At 32.9% G+C, this 24,495-nt stretch overlaps 1 protein-coding gene across 1 annotated transcript in view; it reads right to left on the bottom strand.

The window, feature by feature from the left end:
• The window catches only part of Memo1 (mediator of cell motility 1), a 125,194-nt gene that overhangs the window by 11,359 nt on the left and 89,340 nt on the right, over positions 1 to 24,495 (bottom strand). The window contains 2 exon segments of the mRNA XM_048804949.1: positions 9,349 to 9,425; positions 18,000 to 18,142. Of these exon segments, the coding sequence (XP_048660906.1) occupies positions 9,349 to 9,425; positions 18,000 to 18,142 (220 nt within the window).

The following is a 24,495-nucleotide window of genomic DNA, read 5'->3' as shown; positions in this document are numbered from 1 at the left end:
AAATAAATCCTAAGCAAAAAAAAATTAAAAGACTTTCAGTATCTAACTCTCTTATACTATGACTTCTTACCCTTTCCCAACTACATTTGGAAGATATATTTTGTTTTCATATATGTATGTCTTTGTCTTTGCATAATTTCTGAGATATCCAAGTGTTTTCATTTATGTTTTATGTACCTCTTATATATAGCCTGAAGGCAATTTTATACAATACTTTTAGTGTGCCTGCCTTTTGACTGTGACCCATCACATGAGATCAATGTGTGAAATTTTCCATTTGTGGCATGCTGGCCACAAAGTTTTAGATTTTGGAACATTTCAGATTTTTGATTTTTGAATTAGAGATACCCAAATGTTGTCAAAATTCAAAATTGCTAACATTTTGGTAAAACTTACACAAAGAACTATCCAACTATATTTTCTCTGAAAAAAATTAGATACAGGAACTAAGATACTAGTTCCAAATGAATTTACTTATTTATAACAAAATAGCCTCTGGGAAAAGGAATATGCAAAAGTATATTCCCCATCTACTTACACAAAACAATTAAAGACGATACATTATATAAGTCTGCCTAATGGTCAATATGCACAGATATTTGTATAAACACACATAAGGTATATCTAGAGCTATCCACTATTTTGATACATATATTCTAACTCCCAGAATTGACTTATAAGTTGAATTAACAGAATGCTAATACAAGAACAGAACACACTTTTGAGACATTTTAAAATTCTAAATATAAATTAAAATATTTCAATAAGCAAATCACAAAAATCAACTCCACAACAAATGTTAAATCAAATATTAAATTCAAGCATATTAATTTGAAACAAATACCCAAATTATTTATTCTGAATTTATACTCCAGACTATTTAAATAAAAATTCCCAAACATCTAATTTTGGACATCTAAAGTTAATCAGATGCAGACTTAGAAGTCAACCTGAGACTTTACTGAAAGATACAAGCTGTAGATCCTTACTGATTCTACTACATATAATTTACACCTTTGAGTTGGAAAAAAAAAAAAAAATTCTAAGCTAAGCAGAAACAGCAACAATTTCCTAAGAAGTTATAAGAAAAATGCCAATGGGTAAATGTTACATTTTTGTTCTGCTTCACAGCAGGAAACTATCTTGCTAATCAGGTATGTCCCGAATATAAACAGAGCTCATTCCTTTAAATTGTCAGTAAAGACAAAAAACAAAGAGTTAAAAAAAAAAGTGTTAAAAGGGATGTTTATGAAACAGAGTAACAAAGATCATTATCAAATGTGACCTCAATTTCAGTATTCCAAAGGATGAAGATATATATTCAGTGACTTCAGAGCCCTAGGTAAACCAATGTTTAGGGGAAAACATCTTTGTGCTAAAAGAATGCTTTTCAATGATTTACAAATTTTTACATTTGCAAAATTATGTGTTGCCCAGTCTGCCTAATTAAAGTACTCAAATGATTTAAAAGCTGAATAGAAAACAAGGGAAGAGAAGATGGATAGAAAATTGTGTTTTGTTTTGTTTTGTTTTTTGGTATGGGGATTAAACATAGGGGCACTCAACCACTGAGCCACATCCCCAGCCCTACTTTGGATTTTATTTGGTCTCACTGAGTTGTTTAGGACCTCCCTTTTGCTGAGGCTAGCTTTGAACACACAATCCTCCTGCCTCAGCCTCTAGAAGCCACTGTGTGCCACCGTGCCAGCTAGAAAATCTTTGTTATAGTTTTAACAGATCAGGAGCCACAATAGGCCAGTTCAAATTCACCTATAGAATTAAATGGCTTGCCATACACTATTAAACGGGGATTTTCAGGGGCGGTTATGGACAACATTTCAAAAAAGTTCCAAAGGTAATTTCAGTTTGATTCAGGTGATTTCAGGGTTGAAACTGCTATCTCACATCTGCCCTGGCTTTAGTTACCATTGGCATGTTAAGACCTCCCAAACTTACATCTCTAGTCCTGACTCCTTCTGTGAGCTTCAAACCAGTACATACAACCTATTAGTAAAACCCTGTTGACTATTTTCTAAAAGATCTCAACTCTATCTAATTTCTTTCCTTTTTCGGAGTGGGCAGGAGTGCAGGGGTCCATCTCTACCAAATACCACCCCAGATGAAGTTATTATTTTCCTAAAATGTTGCCAATGACCTATTGTCACTCCTTATCTTCCTGTAGAATCTACTCTCCAAACAACCAGAGTGACCTTTAATATCATATAAATTACATCACTGCACTCACTACTGTGTAATAAATTTCTTACTTTTAATTATAAAGCCCCATATTATCTGATCCTTACCTACTTCTTCTACCACTATTTGTACCACTCGTCATCTTATTCCCTATACCCCTGCAAGACTGGCTCTTTCTCTTTTCTTTTAACACACCAACCTCTGTCCCATCTTAAGGGCACGTTGCACACGCAGGTTCTTCTGTCATTAATGCTTTTCCCTCTGATGTCCATTTGATTTGTTCCTTCTTATCATTCAGATCTCGTGTTAGTGTTCCTCCTCAGAGGAGGCCTTCTCCAACCACTCAATCTAAAGCAGTCTCAAATCATTTACTATTTCAAAAATTCCTTAACATTTTCTGTACAGCATACTTCACCACCTGCAACCATGTTAGAGTAATCTCCCTTTAACTGCAGTTTTGCTTTCCAGTTTCAATTTTCTGTGGTCAACGGCAGTCTTAAAAATACTAAATTGATAATTCCATAAACAAACAATTCAAGCTTTAGATAACTTTTATTATAGTATATGGTTATAATAGTCCTTGTGTGTGTTTGTGTTGCTAAGAAATGAACCACAGACTGTACATGCTACGCAAGTACTCTACCACTAAGCTACATTCCCAGCCCTACCCCCTGTTTATTATTGTTGTTGTTAATCTCTTTTCCTAATTTATGAAAATTAAACATTATCACTGATATGTACAGATAGAAAAAAGAAACTTTGTATATACAGTTTGATACTATCTCCAGTTTCAGGCAACCACTGGGCCACTGGGGGTAGGTCTTAAATATTATCACCTGTGACCAAGGGAGGGGGCCTACTGTATATAATTTCCTTACCTTTCTTTCTTTCTTTTTTTTTTTTTTTTGGTAGTTGTAGGTGGACAGCATGTCTTTATTTTATTTGTGTAGTTTTTTTATGTGGTGCAGATGATTGAACTAAGTGCCTCCCACACCCAAGGCAAGTACTCTGCCATTGAGCTACAGCCCCAGCCCCACATTTCTTTTTTAAAATATTTGTTTCCTCCAATTAGAATAAAAGTTCTATTCTTTGACAGCAGAGGCTACATTTGCTTCCTCTACTAGTGCGTCAGACTATAAATGCATTGAAGAAATAACCAGTGAAATGAAAATCCAAATGCCTCCTTGACTGGTATTTCCACTTGGATTTCATAAAGGAAATAACAATACAACATATCCCTAATACAATTTATGACCTTCCTGACCATAAAAATTTTGGTCCTCTCTTCTTGTGCTTTTATTAAGTGAAGAGAACCATTCAACCAGCGTCATGGCTAAAGATTTCGGAGTCATCCTCAACACATCCTTCAAACTACCAAGTTCAATCCATCTCCAAGTTCTGTCATTTTTCTCTTAAATATGCAGCATATCTCCACTTCTATACCTCTCTTCCACCATCACAATCCCACTCGTTATCTAAATTATTATTATTTCTTATCTGAACTACCTAATTGGTCAGCACATATCTTCTCTGACTTCCCCCAGCCCATTTGCTATAATGTAGTCATATGATCTATTCAAAGACAATCTGATTTTCTCACTTCCCCACTCAAAATCCTTCAAATAGGCTATTCTAGAATCTTCAGTTTCATTTTTCATCTTCCCTTCCACTCATTTATTCATCTCTTTATTCAAGAAATATATATACTGAGCTCCCACTGGCAGACACTAGGATACAAAATGGACAAGTCCCTATTCTCATGAAGCTTATACCCTATTATAGGGGACGCAGGTACCAAACAAAATAACAAATAGTAAGTCAAGTACATAATAAGTACTGAGGACAAATTTTAAGCTGGTAAGGTATCAAAATAACTGTTTATCTAAAGACCATAATGAAAAATTGTGCGTATTTTTGGTTGTCCCAATAATCAAAAGATACTATCAGATTCTGTGAAATTCTAGGAATGCTGATACAAGACAGTTCCATACACAAAGAATTATTCTCCATCCATAAAACTCTGACATGTTTATTTAGGCTAAACACATGCTTCATTACCTGCATCTTAATTTCATTTTTATATATCAAAAGAAAAAGTTTTACAAAATTGAACCATCATATAAAGTTAAGGACTGTACTTTGTTTTATTTACAAAGTTTACTAACTTACCATTTTGGAAAATCAAGTCACCCAACAATGTCACATAGTAATTTGAGTAACAAACATAACACCTGTGTAAATTTGTATTTATTGTTGTTGAATTAATGACACAATGCATGGCATCCAACTACTTCACTGTGTCTTCTAATATAGTTGTGTATTTGAAAAAATATATTAATTTATCATAAATTACTTCCCTTTATTTCACTTTCATATCACAGTTAGGATACTCATGTTTTTTAACTGTATATGTATAATGTATATAGAAAGATTTCTATAATGTATATAGAAAGATTTTCGTTCATTTAAAAAAATAGTAAGCACTTTATGTTCTTATCACTCTTCTAAGCCCTTCCTGACAAAAATATAATAAGTAAACTGTTCAATTTCTTACAAGAAAATGTGAAATTGCATAGGTAGACAGGGAATGCTGGAAGGGTATGACACAGAATGCAAAATTAAATATGGTGAGCCAGAATACCCTACTATGAAGGCTAAGAGTTAAGCAAAGACTTGAGGTAAGTAAATGAAACAAGAGCAAAAAGGGCAAAAGTCACTAAGCTAAATGCATACATGGCATTCTTTAAAAAAATAGTAAGGTGGGGCTGGGGTCCTAGCTCAGTGGTAAAGCACTTCCCTAGCAAGTGTGAAGCACTGGGTTCGATCCTCAGCACCACATAAAAATAAAATAAAATAAAGGTATTGCGTTCATCTACAACTAAAAATTTATATTAAAAACAATAGTAAGGAGACCCGGGTATCCACAGGAGAGTGAAGGAAGGATAAAGGTAAGAGAAAAAATGGGGCTGCTAATCATTTTGGTCCTTTAGGTCACTCATTCTAAGGACATTAGCTTTTACCCTGACTGAAATGGGGCAATGTTAGAGAGAGAAATATGATAGGAGGATTTGGGAAGATGAGTGTCATAATCTAACTTAGTTAAGAAATGCTTTGATTCCTACCTGAGACAGAAAATGACAAGAACAGGTCTAAGAAGAGCAGTTAGGAAATTACAAGTTGCCATCAACTGAATTGGAAAAGTCTTTAAGTAGAACAGAAAACTACCAGGAAAAAATTGTTTAGTTTGAGCCGTTTATAAGATATCCCGATGGAAATGTCCTAGCTAGAGTTATTCTTGTTGGTGTGGTGCAATAAGTTTTGCTTTTCTATAAAATTTAGTGTGAACCTGAACCTGCTAAAAGCCACCACCAGGAAGACTTTTATTTACTTTCAAACTTTTTAGAATTAAGTCACATTTTAAGATCAGTTACTATATAGTTAGCTAACCAAAATAAAGATAATATTTTTTAATATTTTGTGTTAGTTGTAGCTGGACACAATGCCTTTATTTTTTATTTTTATGTGGTGCTGAGGATCAAACCCAGCGTCCCACACTTGCTAGGTGAGTGCTCTACCACTGAGCTACAACCCCAGCCCCCAAATAAAGATAATTTTAATGAGGGAAAATTAATGTATATCACTAATAATTCATATTTCACAGACCCACAGCCATTCCTCCTCACGTTTTGGAATGAACCCAGGACATTATGCATACTACAAAGCATGACTCTACCACTGAGGATGCCCAGTTGCTTAGGTATTCCTTCCTAAACAAACAAAAGGAATAAAAACAAAGTCAGCCAGGCAGAAATAGGAATTATAAGTGATATTATTTTGACAGTCAAATCTGAAACCTAAAATAAGGGATTAACATTACTGGGAATTCTGAAGTGATTTCAGTTGCCATCTTTAAAGGTCTTCCTTTGACTATGCTATCCTTTATCATCTCACCAAAATAATTCCCCAGTGTTCCTCTAACCTTTACTTCTTACTCTATAGACTCCCTTCTGGACATTGGCATTATTTCCTCTGGACAATGGCATTAACTCCCATTTTTTTCATCTACTGAACATATACCAATGATTTTTAAGTGTTTATCACCGTCCAGAACTATCATTGTGTTCTAAACCAGCAATATCCAATTAAAATATAATGCAGGTCTCGTATATTTCATAAAATTTTCTAGTAGCCACATTAAAAAGATGAAAAAAGTGAAATTAATTTTAATATATTTTAACATAACCTGAGACATTATAATTTCATAATGTAATCAAGTTTTGTTTTTTTTTTAAAGGGAGGAGTGTGGATGGTGCCAGGGATTATACTCAGGGGCACTCAACCACTGAGCCACATCCCTAGCCCTAGTTTTGTATTTTATTAGAGACAGGGTCTCACTGAGTTGCTTAGGGCCTCGCTAAATTGTTGAGACTGGCTTTGAACTTGAGATCCTCTTGCCTCTGCCTCCCGAACCACTGGGATTACAGACATGCACCACCATGCCCAGCCTGTAATCAAGTTTTTAAAAAATCATTACTGAGGTGATTTTTGTTTTATTCACTTGAAGTATTTGAAATCCAATATGCGTTTTATCTGAAGTCACATTATCCATACTTCAAGTTCTTCAATAAATATATGTGACTAATAGCTACCATTCTGGAAAGTGCATCTCTAAGTATAACATAAAAACTATGTCTAGTGCAAAGCCCTAGGTTCAATCCTCAGCACCACATAAAAATAAATAAACGAAATAAAGTTATAAAAAATATGTCAGTCTGCTGGTCTTCAAAGAATAGTATCAAAAAAATCTTCAAGGAATAGTATCAAAAAAAAAAAGTCTAAAATTTAAAATTTCTCCTTAAACAAGTCCTCTTATGTTTCCTTAATAAGTGAAAAACAGCATCTGTGTCAACATGGAACCCAGAAATCATCTCAGATTCCTTCACTTCCTTTTTCTTAATAATAATTATTATTTTTTAAGGTGGACACAATATATGTATTTTATTTTTATGTGGTGCTGAGGATTGAATCCAGTGCCTCATGAATGCCAGGCGAGCACACTATCACTTGAGCCACATCCCCAGCCCCTCCTTCACTTCCTTGATACAATGCTAACCACACTATCTCCTAAATATCTCTTACTTATCTCTAGATTTTGTTATAGCTTCTTGTCTTTCAGATTACTGGACTAAGTTCTATTAAGTCAGGAACCATGTATTCTCTTCTAAGGATCTTTAATACTTCACTCTGTATCAGACACAGAGAAGGCAACCATTAAACATTTTTTATGATAATCATTAACCACTTGCTATATGAAGAAAATAAATAATGATAGGCTCAGAAAGGTTTTCTTAAGTAAGTGAAAAGAAAGCTAAAAAGGAGTTAATCAACTAAATTGAAAATACCACAAATTCAATAAATTAAAATAAAAACAAAACTCTAAAGTTATTAGATAATAACTAGATTTAAAGCAACAATGAATATAAATTTAAATATGAAAAAAATTGAACATGATAAAATGTCCTAGGTAACTAAATTTGCACTTATTACATTTGGCTTTATAAAATAACCTATAAGCAATATTTATCTATATATTAAGATCCAGATTCCTTACCAGAATATTTTAGATATTCTAGACTAAGTAATCTTGTACTAAAACATGTGTAAAACTGATTTGGAAAGATCAGACTTATGAGCTGATAGATTTTAGGATAATCATCTCTAGTCCAAGTGTCTCTTCTTACAAATGAGGAACTGAGGATCAGAGAACTTAACATGATCTATCAAAGGTCATAGAGCAATTAGTGACAATTCTTCTATAGTTAATATTCTGTTTATGAATGGGCACCAAAATTATTTGTGACTTTTTAAAAATTAAAAGAGGTATAATGACTACCATACAATTTTTAGAAAAAAATAACAGTAGGATCAATGTCTACCGCATTCCTAGGTTAGGTAGAATGCAATTATGTTTTAAAATTCCATATTTAAAACAACAAATTAAAATTCCATTTTGAAGAAATCCAAATGGCCAAACAATGAAATAACTAAGGATTTATAGGAAGAGCAAAGGACAAGAGAAGAAAGGAAAACAAATCACTTGTGTTTGTAAAAGTAATTTTTGTTTTCTTAAGCTTTTATTAATAGCTCTCCTATTAGACATGTAATGGCTACAGGCCATAGAATATAAAGCTCAAGTCTTAATAAGCTTAAGATCAATGAGAAATGAAAATAAAAATAAAAATACAATTTGATATACAACATTCTGATTTACAGAAGATTATACAGAAATAGACCAACGATTCAAATTTATTATGTTAAAAATTATTCATCTCATTAAGTTTAAGTTCACTTTAAGAGGTTCTGGAAAATATGAAGAAAAAAGTCAAATGAAATTCCAAACTAAACATGATGGCATTTTAAAAATTAAAACAAATTAAAATAAAACATTTGCATAAATTACTTTAGTATAGCAGACAAAATTAGAGTTAACTAAATTTTATATATACTGGAATTCCTAAATGTCATATTATATCATTATCTCCCAAAGGAAAAAGGTGATAATTTAAAAAATAAAGACTTTGAATCAAACGTTTAAAAAATTAGGTTTACACTTCATGTTTTTATATAGTTTCTGCCAAAGGATAAGCCTTTTGTTCATAAAATCTTTAGCTTACTCAATCACAGTAGTTCAAACTACTACCAAACCAAACTTTAAAATATATTAAGTTACTTAATAAATTTTAAGAACCGACAACACATTTCAGACAGTCAAAAGGAGTATTTCAGGTAGCCATCAAACAAACAGAAATTAAGAGTTCAGGAGTCTCATCATCTGCTAAGTAATGGCATTAGTATCCCATTGTCCCTAAGACTAAGATACTTCTCCGGAGTAATTAAAATCTATATCTAATTATTATTTAAAGTTCATTAATCAAATAAAACTATAATGAAGGAAATTTCTACTAGTAGAACAGGGATTATTCTTACAGTCAATATTCATGGGAGGACACACTGCATTTTGTACACTTTAAATTAAAGATAGGGAAATAATCGTTACTCCATTGTATATTTAACATATTAAGTCTCGAATCACTAATCTGAAATTAAAGAAAAAGTCTTAGAGCATTAAAACCCCACACCTGAAAGACTTACCATTTTATCTAGATGTTCAATGGATCTATAAATCTCCCCCTGGGATTCATCATAGTAACTGTAACGGAACCTTTGACCTTGAAACAAATATCATGTACAAAATAAAATAGGGAAAAATTAGAAGCTAAAAAGAAAGCAAGCGCTTACCAAATAATTTTAGTTCTCATAAAAGGCAAAGCACAGCTTAAGCCTCTGAGAAAATCATTCCCAAGAGCCCTCATACATAAAAATAAAAGGCATATTTGGGAAGATAATAAAGAAATGATATTATCACCAGTGTTTTATGATTTTAAAAACTATTTCAAATAGGAACCTTAAAGTCACCAGCAATACACGACTAAGGAAACAAAACAACTTAAAAGTTAGAAGCATTGTTAAACATTGTATCAGTCTATAATAGAACCAAAGAATATGATTCAAGAAAATTTGGTTTAGGAAAACTATCTCAGCGTAACAAATCAATGGAAGTTTAGATACTGGTGTACAAATGCACATATTTGATCTCTATTACAGAAAAAAATGTATAGGTCAATAATACTTGTGGCTTTTGTGACCTTTATGACCTGAATTTTAAAAAATAACTCATTTCTGTGCAACTTGGAAAAGAACTGATGTAAGTGCCTATCCAATGTGAACAAGATACACAAAAGAATGAATATAATAAGTAGTCCTACCCTGACATAAAATCTCAGTAAGAGTACAAGCCCAGAATATTCAATGTTTAGCTGTTCTCCAAAGAACAGAGAGGGTAAAATGGAAGAAGCTTAAAAAGAAAACAGAAAACCAAGGTTCAGAAAATAAATTGTTTCCTACTAATCATATGAAATCAAAAGTTAATATTCATAACTAATTACAGATGATTTAGCTGACTATATTTTCCAAATACACCTAAATCTAACTTTCAGCAATGCTTCCTTTCCTTTTATATTCCCTTGTTTTTAAAGATTTACCAAAATGCATTTCTAGTGCTACAATAACAATCATGTACACATTTTGTGTTTTGTGCTTCATGTTTAAAGCATTATTACTATATCCAATTAGTATCTTCACATCTCAGAAGATGGGTTCCACTGTCTGTATATGATTTTTTTTTCTATTCATCTTCCTAAAAATACTCTCTTATAGTGGGCATTACAAAATCATAAAACCTTCTTCAATGTCTTTTTTTTAATCACAGAACTTAACACTTCATTCATTTGTAGTTGCTAATCATCTATGATTATTTACTTCTCTAAAATATACTGTATTTCCTTAATTTCTACATTTTAACTTTTCATATACACTAATATCCACCATTAACTCAATGGAACAATTATTACATCAACATAACATCTAACAATATTATATATTACAATTGATAACCTAAAATCAAGAGACAGGCTAGGAAATAATATCTGCTTTCTGAATAAAACAATAAAGATTATTGCACATTACCATAGTTATAAGATCTATTACATATCTAAACTAAAATAATTATTAAAGATAGTGGTGATAATTTATATTAATACCTCAGCTATTTCTTTCAAAATTAAGACTTAGTTACAGCTCTATTTTCAAAGAATATGTGTACCATGCACATTGATGACAATTATCTGATAATGAGAATTATAAAACCAAACCTATTTTTACCATTTGCCAGGTAGTTGTCAGAAGGCTGCTCAAAGCCAAATCTAAAGTTTAGTCATAATAGCTTAGTGATTCAATTCATATGTACTACATTTTTACTTCTATTTCAAATGGTTTCTTTTTTTAATATAAAACTGCCCAACATCTTTTGTAAAACTAATGAATATCCTAGACAAGAAAATTCTCATTGGCTGTCACTATAATAAGAATATCATCCTTGCAGGAAATCAAGGTAATATACTCCTTAATTCTTTGAGCCTGAACTACTTAGGTTTATACTAACCCATTCTCTTTTTCCCTGCTTCCAGTAATAGCTATTAGATTTAGCTACTATCAACAAGCCTTGTGATTGGCACATAATTGTCTTATCTGAATACTGCTATTCCCAGGTACAAAGACAAACGCAGAAATTTGAGTAGCCATTTGCTACTCAAAAATTTTTTTCTGCTTAATTCCCAGTTCAGAACTGATGTTTCAAATGGCAACCTTGCCTGAAACGAGTAACAATATTTTAAAGTGCTATCTTGTTCAGACTGACTATTTACTATGAAGCTTTCACTTAAAAACTATTTCTGAAGCACAAGTATAGGAAATGTTCACATTTCCGAATACTTTAAAATGCCGAATCAAGCTGTGATATAATGAGAATTATAAAACATGCAGGAAACCAAATTAAGCAAATGTTTGATAGTGTACTATCTACATTTTGTTACTCTTCAGTAGCCACCTCACATTTAATAGCTGAAAAACTAAGTAAAAATATTTGAAATAATATTTGGTTAAGAAGCTAAATGCATACTATACATACCTACCACACTGAATAAATATTTTGCTTAGCTTATGTCGTCGAATAGTAATTTTTAAAAATTGTACCAAAATTTAAAAACAATGCATTCTGGCCAATATATGTAGAAAGCATCTAATTTTGGAGTAAAGAGTTGTCATTTTATTTAGCTTGTATGTATGTACAAATGTATTTATGTAAGTGTACACATGCACACATGTGAAAACACACATACACACACACACACACACACCCCCCATAGCTTTAGTCAATCGCTGCTTGTGATTGAGTTTAAAAGAATTTTTTTGGTTTCTTATTGTTAACAAAATAAATTTTCAAGAGTTTATTAATAAAGGAAATTACAGTACTAGCATAATACACTGAACATAAATGAACCTTAAATTATTATTTACTTAAAATAAATTATGATTTCATATATTTCATGAGCAAATATATTTTATTCTATGAAGTTTTTTTACTTCTGAATTTCATTAAAAGTTCTGAATCTAAACTGTGAACAAATACAACACCCTCTGTACCTGGAGAACTGGAATTGTGTATTTTTATAAGTATGAATAAAGCATATCACATAGTAAGAGAAAATTACTTACCTGAAACTTATCCTTTCAGAAGGTACACTGGGAAAATGGATTCTTTGAGCCCCTGTTTCAACTCCAAGTATGAGCTTTCTAGCTTTAAGAGCCATTGACACTGCCCCTAGGGGCAGTACAAGCTTTGGAACTCCCCTAGTGAGTATGTCAGTAGTTTCTTCAGATGCCTTCCCTCAGTTCTTTTCAAATTCAAAAGATGAGAGGAAAAATAACCCAAGGAAAAAAAATCCTGTAAAGCAGAAACCTTACTCTGAGGGAAGGAGGGTAGCTCATTTGTGAATCCATTCCAGAGCACGCTTTCTGAGAAAAAGAAATACAGGTAAGTAATTTTCCCATCTCCAAAGGTGACTGGTGATTTAATGAGTGGATTCACAGAGTGTGGAAAGTAAGCTCCAGGGATGTCTGTTTAACACACAACAATCAACTAATGAGGACAAACAACGATGAATGGTACAAGAACCAACACTACTGTTTTAAGTACCTCGAAACAAAAAGTAAAAAAAAATAAATACCTCAACATCAACCTATGCTCTGAGCTGCACAAACAAACAATGACCTTGGAAAGTCCCAAAAAATAAGTCAATGAAACAAACTTTCAGATATTTTGGTTGTACAGTTACTCCATCACTTTGTTAATATGTTAAGCAATTTTCAAATATTTGAGTTAAACCTCACAAAAATCTGTGAGACAAGGAATAAAGCCTGGAACTAGGGACTTTTCACAATTAAAATCATAATGAAAGAAAAAAATGTATTTAAAAAAAGAAATGTTATCTAAGTAGGATCAAATAAGGTAATCATTTCTGAAAACTAAATGCTATTATCCTTTCATTATGAAGTCTTAGTAATAATGTAAAATTATCTGAATCCTGCAAAAGATCAAGAACCTACATTTGTCAAATCAGAATGTACAAATATTTAAGAAAAAAAATGTGAAGGCTTGAATAAGATATAATTGAGAGATTCGATTACATTCAAATGAATTTACATATTTAGAAAATAGTAATATCCTATGCCCAAGAGATTAACAGGAGGAAGAGTGTGCATGAATAATCACTTATTAACATGTATTACAGAATAAAACTGAATAAGGACATAAATCTCAAATACTTAGAGGAAGGCCACTTTTAATAAGTGGCACATATTTATAAAAATAAATTATATAAATCTAGACAAATTCATAATCTCTAGAGACTACAGAAAATTTTATACATATTTTAACAAAATATGTGTCATAAACATTTCCAATTAAATGTATTAGAACTGATATGCAAAACCACCATAAAAAGGCAAATTAAGCATGACTTCACCTTTTAAAGATTCAATTTCTGATAGATGCAATTTAATTTAGAAACTTGTTAAAAGTTAAGTGAAAATTACATTAATTAAAACTATTAATATTCTAAAATTGGAAGTATAAATTTCAGTGAAGTCAGGAAAAGACAAATATTAATAGTATATATGGAGAAGAACAAAACTAAAACTTGAGCAAATAAAATAAAATTTATATAGGACATAGAACTTTGTAAGTATACCAAGAATTTGAATACAACTTATTTAACTGTGTTAAAAATCAAACGCGAGAGGCTGAGGCTGGGGCTCAGAGTTAGAGTGCTTGCCTAGCATGCATGAGACACTGGGTTCAATCTTCAGCACCATATAAAAATAAAATAAAGCTATTGTGTTCCACCTACAATTGAAAAGTAAATTTTTTTTAAAAAAAAAAATCAAAACACTGGCAGCAAATGTCTTGGCACTTACTCCATTTCCTACTATTAGCAGGAACAGTGAATCGAGGTAGGATCATTACAATGTGACCTGACAAACATCTTCCTATGGTGCTAACATATTTTCATAGGTTTAAGACTGATAATGAGATAAAAGGCAGGAACTGAAATGCAAGGTTTCATCTTAGGGGACTCAAATGAAGATAAAAAGAAGGGAAATAACAAAATCTAGGTTCCTATCTCTCCCCTGCCTTGTCTCACTCACTCAAAAAAAAAAAAAAAAAGAAAAGAACAGAAAAGAAAGAACGAAACCTATAGGGGCTGGAGTTCTGGCTCTGTGGTAGAGTGCTTACCTAGCATAAGTGAGGCACTGGGTTCAATCCTCAGCACCACGTAAAAATAAATAAATAAAAGTATTGTGTCCTTCTACAAGTAAAAAACAGAAAAAAATATATATTTCTATCTCTCTACTTTTATCTTTCTACTATCTTTTCAAATCTAAATAAAACCTAAATGGGATCTGATAGGTAAGCATCTATAAAGTAAAATGTGTTTTTTAAAAGAAGCCATTTTTACAATGAATACTGGCTAGCAAATAAGGTCAATAAGGAAAAATATTTCCAATTTACAAGTATGTTTACTAACTATCATTGAGTTTTTCACTTTATTTTTTGTAAAATCTGGACAAAATATAAAGAGAAACAATGACTACAAATGAAAAATGTAGTCACTTCCAGTAGTTTAATATTATTCAACAAAAACAAATTCACACTGTGAAATTTGTCAAATGCACTACAATCAATTACCTGCTTTTTCTTCAAAAAAATCCGCTATTTATAATTGTGAAGTGAATGTAAAGCCTAGCTCAATGAACTTTGTAAGGCCTCCACATACTTAAGGAAACGAATCCTTCATGTGAAATTATTTAAATTTAGTCTTATCAGCTGAGCATGGTGGTCACATCTATAATTTCAGAGACTCAAGAAGCAAAGGAAGGAGGATTGCACATTCAAGGCCAGCCTGGGCAACTTAATGAGACCCTGTCTCAAAAAAACCACAACCACAACAACGACAAAAAAAAAAAAAATTAAAATTAAAAGGGTTGAGGTGCCCTTTTTCAGTGGTAAAGAGGCCCCGGGTTCAATACCCAATACTAGTTAATACAAATAAATAATTTTTAAAAAGAAAAAAAAAATAATTCAGTCTTATGATTGCTTTTACATGGTAAAAACTGTACTGTGTATTTTAAAAAATTAAGAAAAGCCAGCAAGCATTACCTTCATAAGAAACTAAATTTTTGAGATGGTAGTATAACATACTTATTAATTTAGGAAAGATGCCCAATACCACTAGAACATAAATTTGAGAAACATGAAACCGAATTCCTCAGTAAAAACAATTAGCCCATAGCTAGCCAATGATTCATACAACTTCAAGAGGCATGCTATTCAGAAAATGTATCTTACTTTAAAAGAATGACTATAGTATCAAGGAATGAAAGTTCACTGATAATATCAGATTATTAGCATGTCTCACATCTCTCACTGACCCAAAGCACCCATCCAGGAAGAATTAGCACAGTGTTTTTCATAAGTATAATGTAAATGTGTAATGAACATTGTTAGTGATGGCATCACTTAAAACTGGACACTTGGAAAAGCTCCATTACTTAACCACCTAATGTAAGTATTAATGTTTTAGTCTCTGGATAATTCTCATAACTATCAAGCTTCACAATTGTGAGATTTTCTTTCATTTTTCTTTTTGTAATTATCACCTGGAAATTCCATCTTACAATTTAAATATTAAAATTCAAGAAGTCAGAAGAGAAATTGCCTAAATAATTAATTCCTGAGAATCTAGTTAGAATGTAAAAATTTACATTTCCTTCTCAACAACTATAGTTAAAAAGAGTAGTGGAGCAGGATTTTATTTAGGAGGGAGGCTTTAGAAATCTTCATTAATGAGATAAAAATGATTATTCCTAAGAAAATAGCAATATTAAAGTGTCTACTAATATTTCCATGGATTTATGTTGTTGTACATGTTTCCAACTTGGAGAAAGAGCCTAGATTCTGAAGAACAGTCTCCGGGGAGCACATTATTTAAATCAAGTGACTCATTCATTCATAAGAGCCTTCAAAATGATGAGGGAAAGGGCCCTTGCTTCAACAAGTTTAATTTCTGAAACATATGAGTATGCCTTGTTATCAGCAAAAATTCACAATACTGGGGCTGGGGATATATCTCAGATGGTAGAGTGCTTGCCTTGCAGGCACAAGACCCTGGGTTCAATCCCTAGCACCACACACACGAAAAAAAAAAATATTCACAATACTAAGAAAAGTAACCCATTTTCTCAGTAATGATACTCCTTGGTTTTTAAGATCAATGACTATTAAATATCTGAATTCCCAAGAAAGAAATTCCTTTTTAAGCATCTACCTGGATCCTCAAATATAAGTAATATGATTCTGCCAAAGACAGCATAAGTAGCCAATAGAATTAGTTATTAAAGAGCCCTGAGAGTTACTATGGGCTTTTACCAAGGAAGTACAGCTACCTACAAACCCTGAATCTAGGTTTCCCAACCTCAGTACTGTTGACATTCTGAGCCAAACAGTTCTTTGACTGGGGACAGGGGTTGGGAGAGCCTGTACTATGCATTGTAAAATGTTTATTTAGCAGCTTTCCTGAACCCTACTCATTTGATATTAGTAACATCACGATCCCTTAAATTAAGTCACATCCCAACCTACTAATGTTGATCAAAATGTCTCTAGGCATTTTTAAGCACCTACTAAGAGGAAAACCATCCCTAGTTGAGAATTACTGCCTTTAGCAAATAACTCAACTATACCATCAAGAAAGACAGTTCTCTTCAACTGAGATCTCAACTTTTCAGAAGGTCATTCAGAGAAGTTTGCAAGAAAACACCTAACCAAGCCAGATAAATGTTGAATCAATTCTGGTAATCAAAGTGTAAGACACATAAAAAGCAAGGGTTTCCTATATCTCATTGAGGATGTGTTTTTGTTGCTCTATCACTCACTCTACATTAAAAATTGTAGTTTTATATTTTACATTTTCTTAGAATCAAAATAGTCACTGATGAATGAACAGATGTTGGCATCCTTAAGGCATTAAATAAATGATTTAAAGAGATGACCTAAGAGGAAAGGAGCTTAGAAATATTGTGGGATAGCAATGGATAATTGAGAGCAAAGTGCATCCAAAGAATGTAAAAACAAAGTTTGCTACAAGAGGCATCCATAAATGCTCACTTTCTTTATGATCTATTCACTGTTAAGTATCCTTACTCTTTTAATTCACAATAATCACAAAAATCACTTAAGAATCCTTACCCTTATAAAGCATTAGCAATGAAGACCACAGTGCTAATAGCCAACGTGTTACAATCTTTGAAGGGTAGCTCTAAACTGATGGCAATTGTGGGCAAAAAATAAGCACCGAAAGAAAAAAAGAAAGAGAGACTAATTACAAAAAGCAAATCTGGAAAAGACTGGCATAGCTCATCCACATTCTAAAGAACATTTGTTTCATAAACCAAAACTAACTTGAGAGAAATCTCAATACCTACATGGAAATGGAATTAAGAGGTCTTAACTCCTACTAACATAAGTATCTAGAAAAAGGATGCCCTCACAGTGTGAATCCAATTATACCAGTCGCCTTTGGAAATGTGTCCATAATCCACTATTATCATCTGATTCTTTTTAAATGACCAAAAAAATTTTTTATTCATTTTTAAACACTGCTGCTAAAAGTAAAACTTTCCAAGGAGAGTGATAAAAGAACTGATAATCAGAGCTTTGAATAAAAAGGCACCTTTAACCACAAGTACATAGTATCTACCATGACATGTTAAAATCTAGAACTTACCCCAATGGCAGAAATCAGAAGAAACCACAAAGAGATTACTAGGATCCGCTAGATATTTACTGAAGAGTTTTCCGAATTCCTGTTCTTTTGACTCACTCAGAGCTCCAACCAGTACAGGAATAATGGTAAACTCATCCTTATGGCTTAAAGAAAACAGAAGAAGAAGAAGAAGGAAAAAAAAAGTCATTTAAGATGTTTAAGAATAAAAATAGTTTTCCAAATTGTTGATACTAGAAACTGGAATATTTATTAACAGCAGTAATAAAATACATAATTGTTAATTTATTAAAATCTAAAAATTAAAAGCTGAAAGAGGACAATTTTAAAAATATGAAAAGCACAGAATACTAGACGTATCTATTTAAAGTCACAGAAATGTACAAACATAGGTAAGCAAGGCTATTTTACTCTCAGGCATAATAATATCCTGAAAAACAAAAATAAACCCATCAGTCGATCACCAATTCAAGTCTTCTCAACTACCCTCTAAGACTACAATCACCTGCCTAATCCTTCTGTGTTTTTAAAAGAGCATTCAATTCTTACCTGTTTTAATACCATCTTATTATATACCCATTCCTGGTACTTGTTCTATAAACCTGCCACATGAGACCTACAAAACTTAATCTTGGCACCCATAAGATCCACCAACTGCACTTTTACACTTATCCTAATGATCATATACAAGCCAGCCTGAAGATACATCTCAAATTTCATTGGCATCAGGGTAAACAAAGAATTCAAGGTAGTATTAATTTCTAGCATCAAGAAAAAGACATCACACCCACCCACAATGTTTATGAACATCCACAAGTCCCTTTTTTACTCTACAAATTGACAGATTTACGGAAAAGGAACAAAGCAAATTAATAAAGAGTAACTATCAACGTGCTGTTTATCTAAAGCCTTTAAAAATTTTTATTGTAATGAAATTTTACTTACACATATCCAATATTATTAATATGCTAAATTATTTTAGATTTAGAATTTCAGAAGCATAAATCATGTTTATCTGACTTGTTCAAAACAGGACTTTTAAAAAATACCATCATGCTTTTTAATATGAAAATCTGACACATAACTGCTACAGGACAAACGAAACTTATAAAAGATTTTTTTTCCCAAACTCTAAATTTTAGTAATCCCAAAATAAATGTTGGCTAACTACATAAAGCTAAATTCAGGGCACCCACACACCTCCCCCATAGAGGCCCCCTTACCCTTGTCAATTGCGAAATAAACAGATCATACAGATCTCCAGTCCCTCTGCAATGCAGGGGCTTCTTGGGCACAATCTGCATCTATGGAGTAAGAAAAAAAAAGGAAGCTGGCAGAGGAAGCTGCCACGGGATTTCTCATTCTCTAACTCTTTAATAGTTTACTAAATTACTATTTGGAACAAATAGGGGCTCTTCATTTACTGAAAGGTGATTATCAATTCAAAGAAAAGAATTTCAGCTTCTAATAAAAATTCAGTAAGACTGTCAGAAATTATTCTAACCTCAGGAACTACCTACATAAATAAATTGACTAATTTCATTAAAGAGTCTGCAAGAAATTATGACATGGTAGGAAATCAGTTATATAAAGAACAAAGAAATAGGGTAAGATGGTGCATATCTATAATCCCAGCTACTTGGGAAGCTGAGGAAGGAGGATCACAAGTTCAAGGCCAGCCTGGGCAACTTAGACCATGTCTCAAAATAATAAAAAGGACTGAGGATATAGCAATTCAGTGGTAGAGTGCCCTGGGTTCAATACCTAATCCCAAAGCAAGAAAAAAAAAAAAAAAAGGAACAAGGAGAAGCCAGAAGAAATGGGCTTAAGTACAATCCCTACTACACACAAATATTAAGAGTATGGCTAAGTCCCCAATCTGAAAATTTATTTGCTTATATGCAAAATAATAAATACAAAACCTTCACAAAATTGTATTAAGTGAAGAACAGTATAATAAAGGTGCTTTGTCAGCTGTAGTTGACTTTGAAGAACAAGAGTTGTTTCTTTGAAGAAGCAAGACATCTACTTTCCACAAAAGCTACCAAGCCCTTCATTTAACCTCAGTTTGAGCTTGCAGATCTATTTATACAGAAGAAAAAGTCTTATCCTCCAGAGAAACTTCTGACTTCAATCAAGTCTCATCTATTCAACCCTTTTTGTCATCTCTCCTTTTTTAAAAGTTGCTTGTTCACTATCCTCCAGACTAAGCACAAATTAGAGAACTAAGAGCATGTATCTTTCAAATGTACTATTCCCGGGTTTCAAAATCCAAATTCTGAAGTTGCAAAAACTTCCCAGTGAAGTACAAAATCTGCCCCAAAAAACAACTATAAAACTGCATTAAACCATCAAAACCAACAATTTTTGTGCTCTTATTATCAACCAAAGGGGAAAAAAAAACACAAGAGAAGTTCATTCGTGACAAATAATAAAACGTCTCAGTAAGTACAGTCAGATCTGGCATCTTACCAGAAGCTGCCTCCATGTCCTAACCCAGCTCCATGGACATGAAAATTCCATTAAAGTGAAGTCGACCATGAAAACTGGCAGCTTCATTGGCACATGGGGATGACTTTGATTTGGAGCACAGAGTGGAAACTCATACCAAGTGGAAAACAGAAAAACATGCATCTCTCTTTGCCTACAGTTGCTATACCATTACAGCAAGCTGCAAATCTGAGAACTAGCTAAAAAAATTTAACAGTGAGATTCCGAAAACGGTCAGATCCTTAAGAAAAGGGCCTATGCCTTTCACACAATCCTATTGACCACAAGTTTGCACATATGCCCAGGGTACACCTAATAGGTTCCAAGCTCACTACAAAATGTCATCTAATTAGAAGGCTCAGTGTATGTAGAGGGGAAACTGGAAATGTAAGAGATCAAACATGTAACACAACCTGGCTACTCTGCATGAGGGTTGGGCATGGCTCAGTGGTAGGACATTTGCCCAGCACATATGAGGCCCTGGGTACAACCACAGATGGAAGGAAGGGAGATAGAGAGGAAATAAATTTTGTATGACCACACAGAGAGATACAAGAAAACCCAATAGAAAGAGAAAGAGGCAAACATCAAAGTGGACTGAACACTGAGTGTGCTTCCTAAGCACACACAATCCACCAGCAAAGAGAGACTTAATGGCTCAAAGACGTAGGCACAAACTACAATCAGTCATTTCCTAATACTAAACCATGTAATCACAGGTACAAGCCCCAGAAAGTCAAACCAAAAAATGAAAATATGCAATTTCAAAGAGCTTGGAAGACACATCAATAATAGTGCATAGTGGGAGACAAATTCTACAGTTGAATTTCACACAAGTTTCTAAATAATCACAACTTGAAGGAGGGGAAGTGAATAAAATCAGAATCCAGAATGTGTATAATATGCTATATAATGTCCAATTCAAAGAAAAAAATATAAGCCACAAGAAAAAAACATAAACCATGTCATGGGAGGTGAGGGAGTGTCACTAGCAAGTTATATCTAAGACCATATCTTGGATTTAATAAAGACCTCAAAAATTTATCATAATATATTTAAAGAATTATAGGAAACGACGCTTAAAGAAGTAAATACATATTGACATGACATAAAAATAGGGGCTATATAAGAAATGCAAACTATTTTAAAAAGTAGAAATTTTAAGAATTGAAAAGTACAATAACTGAAATGAAATATTTACTAGACAGTCAGAAGAGCAGATTTCATATTAGAATAAGAGTAAATATTGACATCAAAGATAAATTATCCAATTAGAAGAACAGTGGAAAAAAACACTAAAAGACACTACAGACATGTAGACAACACCAAATATACCAGCATACATGGAATGATGTCCCAGAATGGGGAGAGTAAAATTTATGAAATAAAACTTTTCAAATATCATAGAAACAATAATGTACAAGAAATCCAAAATAGAACGAACACAGAGAAATCCTCACCTATTAAATAAACCATTCATTACAAACTAAAGAAAGAAATCTTGAAGGCAACAAGAAGAAAATGACTCATTACATATAAATCTTTTCAACAAATAATACTGGAACAGCTGTGTGTGTCCATATGCAAAAAAAAAAAAAAATCAACACACGCAAATATATACACACACTTTTGCCTCACATCATATACAAAAATTAATTCAAGCTGGATCCTAGAAATGTTAAGAGCTAAAACTCTTCTAGAACACCAGTCAGCAAACATCTTTTTCAAGGAACCATCAAGTTAGTATTTTAAGTTTTCTGGGCCATATGATCTCCACAGCAACTACACAACAGTTACTAGAGGGAAAGCAGGCACAGACAGTATGTATATCCATGGGTGTGGTTATGTTCCAATAACACCTTATTTATGAAAACTAGCTTTGAGTCAGATGGGTTCATTCCACGGGCTATATGTTGCCATCTCTTATTCAAGAAGAAAAGGACAAAATCTTTGTGACCTTAGATTGGACAAAGATTTCCAAACATGATACCAAAAACAGAAACCATACATAAAAAAGACAACTGAATTCATCAAAATTAAAAACTTTTGTTCCTCATTAAGAAAATAAATCATACAAGGAGAGAACTTTTTTGTTTCTAATAAAGAACTTGTACAGAGAATATATAAATTCTCTTACAACTCAGTAAGATAATAAATTATGTAAATTAAAATTGGGGAAAACGAATGAATAGATTTTTCACATAAAATACACAAATGAAAAAAAAAATAAACAAATGACTAATAAGCACATGAAAATTTGCTCAACATCATTAGTCATTAGAGAGATAACAAAGTTAACAGTAACATCACAATGAGATTGCACTACATAGCTATCAGAATGATTTTAATCAAAAACACAGTAACAGCTATTGTCCAGGATGTGGAAAAACTAGAACCATCATGTACTGTTCCTAGAAACAAAATGTTGCAGACACTTTATATGACCTAGTAACTCTATTCCTAAGTAACTATTCAAGAGAAATGAAAACATACTGACATAAAGAGTACAAGAATGTTTGTAACATTACTCATAACAGCAAAAAGTGGAAATGATTTAACCATCCACTAACTGATACATGAATAAATAAATTGTGCTACATTCATTTAATGGAATAATTATTTGGCAATAAAAAGGAATGGACTACTGATACATGCAACAACATAAATGAACCCCGAAAACAGTACACTATGGGGCTGGAGTTATAGTTCATTGGTAGAGCGCTTGCCTAGCATATATGAGGCACTGGGTGCGATCCTCAGCACCACATAAAGAGAATAAATAAAATAAAGATATTGTGTCCACCTAACTAAAAAAAATTATTAAAAAAATATATAAAGGTCTATCAACAACTAAAAACAATTTTTTAAAAAAAGTGCACTACAAGAAAAAGGACAGTTACAAAAGACATTTTGTATGATTCAATTTATATGAAATTTTCAGAAAATACAAATCTAGAAATAGCCCAAGAGTTAATAACAAGAATAAACAAATGGGACTTACTTAAACTGAAAAGTTTTTTCTCAGCAAGAGAAACAATAAGAGAGGTAAATAGAGAGCCTACATCCTGGGAACAAATTTTTACCCCTCACACTTCAGATAGAGCCCTAATATCCAGAATACACAAAGAACTCAAAAAATTAAACAATAAGATAACAAATAACCCAATCAACAAATGGGCCAAGGACCTGAACAGACACTTCTCAGAGGAGGACATACAATCAATCAACAAGTACATGAAAAAATGCTCACCATCTCTAGCAGTCAGAGAAATGCAAATCAAAACCACCCTAAGATACCATCTCACTCCAGTAAGATTGGCAGCCATTGTGAAGTCAAACAACAACAAGTGCTGGCGAGGATGTGGGGAAAAGGGTACTCTTGTACATTGCTGGTGGGACTGCAAATTGGTGTGGCCAATTTGGAAAGCAGTATGGAGATTCCTGGGAAAGCTGGGAATGGAACCACCATTTGACCCAGCTATTGCCCTTCTCGGACTATTCCCTGAGGATCTTAAAAGAGCTCACTATAGAGATACTGCCACATCGATGATCATAGCGGCACAATTCACAATAGCTAGACTGTGGAAACAACCTAGATGCCCTTCAATAGATGAATGGATAAAAAAAAGTGGCATTTATACACAATGGAGTATTACGCAGCACTAAAAAATGACAAAATCATAGAATTTGCAGGGAAATGGATGGCATTAGAGCAGAATATGCTAAGCGAAGCTAGCCAATCCTTAAAAAACAAATGCCAAATGTCTTCTTTGATATAAGGAGAGCAACTAAGAACAGAACAGGCAGGAAGAGCATGAGGAAAAGATTAACATTAAACAGAGACGAGTGGGGGGAGAGAAAGGCAGAGAGAAGGGAAATCGTATGGAAATGGTAGGAGACCCTCAATGTTACACAAAATTACATATAAGAGGTTGTGAGGGGAAAGGGGGGGGAACAAGGGAGAGAATTCAACAACAGCAGATGAGGTAGAGAGGGAAGATGGGAGGGG

The sequence above is a fragment of the Marmota marmota genome, unplaced genomic scaffold (assembly GCF_001458135.2).
Source record: "Marmota marmota marmota unplaced genomic scaffold, marMar, whole genome shotgun sequence".
Classification (NCBI taxonomy): Eukaryota; Metazoa; Chordata; class Mammalia; order Rodentia; family Sciuridae; genus Marmota; species Marmota marmota.
The sequence above is the reverse complement of the archived record's forward strand: the minus strand, read 5'-3'. Positions and strand labels throughout refer to the sequence as shown.